Source organism: Erigeron canadensis, chromosome 1 (genome assembly GCF_010389155.1).
Source record: "Erigeron canadensis isolate Cc75 chromosome 1, C_canadensis_v1, whole genome shotgun sequence".
NCBI lineage: Eukaryota > Viridiplantae > Streptophyta > Magnoliopsida > Asterales > Asteraceae > Erigeron > Erigeron canadensis.
In genome coordinates, this window is record NC_057761.1 from 48191323 (window position 1) to 48197157 (window position 5835).

At 30.7% G+C, this 5835-nt stretch overlaps 1 protein-coding gene across 1 annotated transcript; it reads right to left on the reverse strand.

Annotated features, from left to right (window-relative positions):
- Nucleotides 1-2880: 2880 nt before the first annotated feature.
- Nucleotides 2881-5626, reverse strand: LOC122585292 (auxin-responsive protein IAA18-like). The gene is made up of 4 exons (XM_043757413.1): nt 5269-5626; nt 3634-3920; nt 3252-3381; nt 2881-3132 (listed from the first exon to the last, which is right to left on the reverse strand). Exons 1-4 carry the CDS (start codon nt 5433-5435, stop codon nt 3054-3056), a joined length of 663 nt encoding a protein of 220 aa, XP_043613348.1. The 5' UTR covers nt 5436-5626; the 3' UTR covers nt 2881-3053.
- Nucleotides 5627-5835: the final 209 nt, after the last annotated feature.

Here is a 5835-nt window from a genome sequence, read left to right on the forward strand (position 1 = left end):
CGAACGAGAAAGATACACATACACAAGAATCGCTGCCCAAAAGCAGCCCTTTTCCTCTCCTTTTGTGGCTACCAACAGCCACAAGTCACACCAACCCATCACTCTTTCATATCAACTGGCACTCTCTTTGCTACAGAGAGTCACCTTCGGGTCATCATCTGCTACTCTTTTCAACCTGTGATCGACTCATCACAACCCTTTTGAACCAAGATCGGGTTCTATTACATCTCTGCTGCTGCTGCGTTTTGCCCTGCAACCAAGGGCTACACCCTTTTCTAAACACGACTCTCAAAACGATCCAATATCTTAACCCGCTCTGATACCAATTGTTGATTCAAAATTATATAAATACTCACACACACTTAAGGAGTTTATCTCACTAATATTTTGATTACTTACTAAACGGAAATGCAAAGGAAATATATAGATAAAAATAGCCTAAAAACTAGGACCACTAATAGCACTACTCCAACGTTCCCATGACTAAAACAATCCTATAAAATAGGAAACATGGACTGACCTATTCCAAATACTTAAAACCAAACCAAAAATACTAAACTGATTAATAAACCTATGACATTTATTTTAACAAATTTTACCTCATACGCGTATGATGTGTGCTAATCGCACAACGAAAGGGTCCCGCACTAAGCGGATTTTAAATAGCCTTTCTCACCATATACCACTCCTTTATTGAAAAATATCCTCAAGGAGAACCTACCAATGCTCGAATTCGAGACCTTGAAGTAAACTCCTCCGGGACCCCGCATATCAAGTTTAGTTAAACACAAGTCGAAGATGTAAACATAAATTCGATCATATTCTGATATTCTCTATAATTATAATAACTTTAACACATTAACCTCTTCCATGTCATATATCTCTGTTGAAGTATTAGTGTATGAGACCCAAAAAGTTTTCACACACACTTTATTTGGGTTGCTTTTGTTATTTTAAAGTAGTTTTTATAAGGGTTTCATATTAATTTTTCTTACAAAATCTATATAACTTTTTTTTCCTACAAGGGTGATCCATTGACCACTAGGAGTTACATATGCATCCGCCATTTGAGTACATGCTGCATATATCGAATGTTTTGTTTTGTCGTTGTAGCGATTAAATTTTTTTTTCCCTAGTCAGGACCCCAGGAGGCCCAGGACTTTGGATTTGGAGATGGGGTCTGGCAGAGTTGGGTTAGACTTTTGTAAGATTGACTTTTTGGAAGGTGGGCTTTTATATATGGGCTTCATCATCTTCGTTTATTAAGGTGAAAAGTATTACAAGCTTACAGCCGTAAACGAACCGGAAAAATATAAACGAAGTCTTGTTGAAAACAATTTTGAACGGATAAATATATATAAAAATTTGTTTATGTTTGTTCATATTAAGAAATTTAAATCGTTCATATTCGCTAATCAAACAAATAGCAAACATCTTTATCTTTATCTATAAAGATAATATATCGTAAACCTTGTGTCCAGTGTTAGACACGGGTCTAAAATCTAGTATATACTAAAAGGCAACTGATTTAACCCCAATTGACCAATCACATTGCTCAATTTCTCAAAATTAATTAAATCAACACATGTCTAAATTAATTTAAACTTTTTATTTTCCATCACCAATTTACACTTTTAACCCAATAAAAAAATAATTAATACTTTATTGTATAATGTCTATTTAATAACAAAATATACCTAAAATTTAGAGAGTTATAACATTTGGATTAATAGGAATAAATATTTATATAAATATCTTACTTTATATTATTAATTAATTGTAATATTGTTGTTGTATAATAATTGTAACTAAATTTTAGACCCGTGTTCAACACTGAACACGAGATTTATGATATTACCAATATTAGATCTTCATACATTTAATTCATAAAAGTTTTTAATTTTAAAGATATATAGTTTTAAGTGTTATACTTTGCAAGTTGTGGTATAATAATCGCAGATTCGTGTCATTATTAATTAGCCGGTACTTATAATGTGATATAGTGATGAAAGATAATAAAGAATTAAAATATAAACATACCTGTGATCATGTACTTGACATTCAAATAATTTATACTTAATCTAAATGATTACATAAGCTAGAGTTACTTTGATAAAATTGAACGTTTTGATTGTTTAATAAGTCATTAGTTCAATTGTCTTATAATATATATTATAACTATGATTAAGATTAATATAATATAGTATTGAAATTAAGATAAGATTAAGTTTAAGATTAGAGTTTTTGGTTAAAAAGTGTAAATTTATGATGAAAAATGAAAAGTATAAATTAAAGCTAACTTTAAAAAATTTAGCATTCAATATTTGCATTTGAATATCTCAACTTTTTTTTTTATTATATTTTTACATTTAACATATAAATATTTTTTTTGAAATTTTTTTTTTCTTTTGCAGACATCAATGAAAACTCGGTTAATTGTGTAATCAAATTGAGATATTGCTTTTCTGAAAGAGTTTATCCAGCCTTAATATGATTTAGCATTCATTATTTGCATTTGAATATCTCAACTTTTTTTTTTAAATTATATTTTTACATTTAACGTATAAATATTTTTTTTGTTCCATTACTAATTCTTATATTGATAATTGTAAAACCTGTGTATTTAACACAGGTATAAAATCTAGTATATACTAAAAGACAACTAATCTAATAACTTATTACCCAATCATAACTCTCGATTTAATCAATTTGATTTTTGTTGATATTATCATTTAATTTTATTAAAACTTTATTTAATTAATTTAAAATAAATTATACAATTAAAAAAAATATAGGTTTAAAAGTAGTACTTTTTTTAAAGTTTTTGCCTGCTTGGTCGTTGTACAAAGCTTATATTAACGATGAAGACTAAATTCAATATCACAAAAGCACAAATCAAACACTTCCAAGCCCTATTTTATTTCATTAATTTTTCAACAACTTTTACAATATATATAACGTACCCATTCTTTGAAAAACCTTCAATTCTGATCTAATTAACAAAAGCGAGATGCTTAAAAACTTGATCGATCGCCATTTGCCATGACTTGTGATCAATTATTCCGATGACGAATAACAGACAACTCTGAAGTTTTCAGCACACGAAGCCTTTTTGCTGAAGATATAAACATGCTACATAAAAAACACACAATTAATGATCAAATCAGTAATCCAAATTTTATGTTGATCGAAAGTCATTATTTCAGAATTAACACAAATAAAACCAATTCACAATGATACGAGATGCTTACTCCCAAGGGACGTCTCCAACAAGAATTCTATCTCCTTCATTATCCTCGTAAACTAGAGTGTACTCTCCGCTCCCATCCAATAGTCCCATCGTCTCGTTTGTTGTGCCAGAAGAAGTAGTGTCTCCTTGAGCTAGTTTAAGAAATAAAAGAAGCAAGAGCAATAAGAGGAAGTGAATAATACTAGTGAAATGTAACGTCATGACTTTTAAGGGGCATTGTCAACACTGAAAAATATCTGAAAGATCAAAATGGACCCCTTAACGGTTTAACCAACAAAAATTTCATGTATATGTGTGTGCCTATTTATTTACTATTGTTATCTTGATTATAAATCTTTCTAATAACATGCCATTAATTAATTCTTTTACTAATGTTATCTTACCTGTCAAAAGTCCTTTAAAAAGTTCATCTACAGCTAATGAGAGCATCTGATAATCATCATATGCTTTCAAATCAACCTTTCTTCCAATGGCAACTCCATCCATATTAATTTTCACATACAAACTTCTGTCATCGTCGGAAATGGTTTTCTTGCGACAACTTCCATATGTTGGAACCTTTTCTGGCAAAGACGACTCCGCCTTGTTGGAGTTGCTAGATGTTGTCCTGATGTTTTTCCTTGATGTTCTCACTGGTGGCCACCCCACCACCACTGCAGGTTGTGCACCCCTACACAATTCAATTCGTTCATTTATTATAGATTAACAACCAAAGTTTCGCGATACTAAAATGATACAAAAAAAATTAAAGTTTTTTTTATTAGAAACAGTTAAAATGATAATAATTCCAAATTGAATGCTCAAACCGGTTTAGTTTTTTCTAGCAACAAATATAATGTTACTTGTTAATTAGTAGTTACTAATTAGTTATTACTAAATTAGTAATTAAACGTTAATGCTTGGTTTGATCACGGGACATTCATAGAGACAAAGCTCTTGACTTCCCTTAAAATCACTAGACCAAGAGTTCACCTGTATCTATCCATATCCATACTATTTATATAAACAAACAATCTCTCTATCTTTGAATTACCTAATATACCTTCTACATTTAAACTACCTCCACACACCTTATCCCTAAAATTCTGAAATTACCCTTAATAAAAAAACATCACAATTACCTAAAACCCCTATTGTTATAAAATCCCCATTAACTCTAAAATTATTGTCGAAAGTATTGCTACGGATAAGAAAAAGCATCTTAATTGTCATAGAATATATTACAAAATGTTTAAACAATAATTACCATTTTTATAACTCACGAAATTACGAACCAATTATGTCCTTTGTATATTCGTATTAAATTTTAATCTTTGACTATTTTTTTTAATTGCCTTGATCTTTTCCCCTACAATTGTAAGTGGTTATTTTCATGGTTAGTGTTTGCACTTAATTATTTTTTGCACCTAATACGCGACTTATTTTTAGAATGATATAATGATTTTTTAAACATTTCTCATTTTCCGTCTTGCACTCCTTTGTGGCCGGAGGTCCCTATGGAAGCAGTCTCTCTACCTTTGTGTAGAGGTAAGACTTTCTATAGCTTACCTCCCCCATACTCTGCGCAGGGATTGGATCCTGTTGTTGTTGTATTTTTAGAATGATATATACGGTTAAATCCTGCATTGACACATCTCATGAAAGTAAACTAAAAGCTATAAACCGTTACGGTGTCTAAAGCGTTATAGAACGTTGTCTCTGCAACGCGCGGGCACCACTCTAGTTAGACAACAAATTAATTTAGTTCGAATTTACTCCGTATTATTTAAAATCTGACACGTGATACAATTTGACACGTGGCTGCATAAGTTTGAGAAAATTGAACATTTAATACTTGTTATCACTATATGCACGTTTTCATTTAACACTCTGACTGATCAAAATGACTAATCATATAGAGCATACATATAAACATGCTTTTAATTTGTTGTGTCACATAATTATTTAGATCATACATAATATATATTTATTGATGTTATAATCATATATGTGAATTATAAAGTAAACGCATAAAATACCTTTTATGTGAGCCTTTGAGTGTCTTTGGTGGAAAATTGGTGCCATTAGTTGTGCTAATGGAATAAAAGTCCTGATCATCCCCTGGAGGACATAGCCTTAGTTCTAGCCTTGTTTCCTCATAAGCTTCTATTGTCATCACCTTGTTCTTTTCAGGGTATCCATCCATTTGTGCTTTCCAAATAAAGCGTCCCGAAATAATATCGAAGTCGACTTCTGAGAAACGAAAGCGATACCTTAGATTAACTAAAGATATATACGAGCTTAATAGGATAGACCTCTAATACACACGTAAAAAGATGTTGAAGATAATTTATAAGGTAATACTAATTGCAAGGAAAAAGAATAGCATCACATGAGATATTTATTTGCTTTTGTGGAAAAGCAAGAAGATGCATATCATGCTTTTAAAGGAAGCATAAAGGAGACTTCCGTTTGATAGTGTTTGGAGAGATAATCTTAATTTTAATATATATACTATGGGGTGTTTGTTATTGAGATTGCAAAACAGATTTTGCATTTTCAAAATAAGTTATGCGTTTTTAAAACTGCGTTTTGAAAAAGCAGGT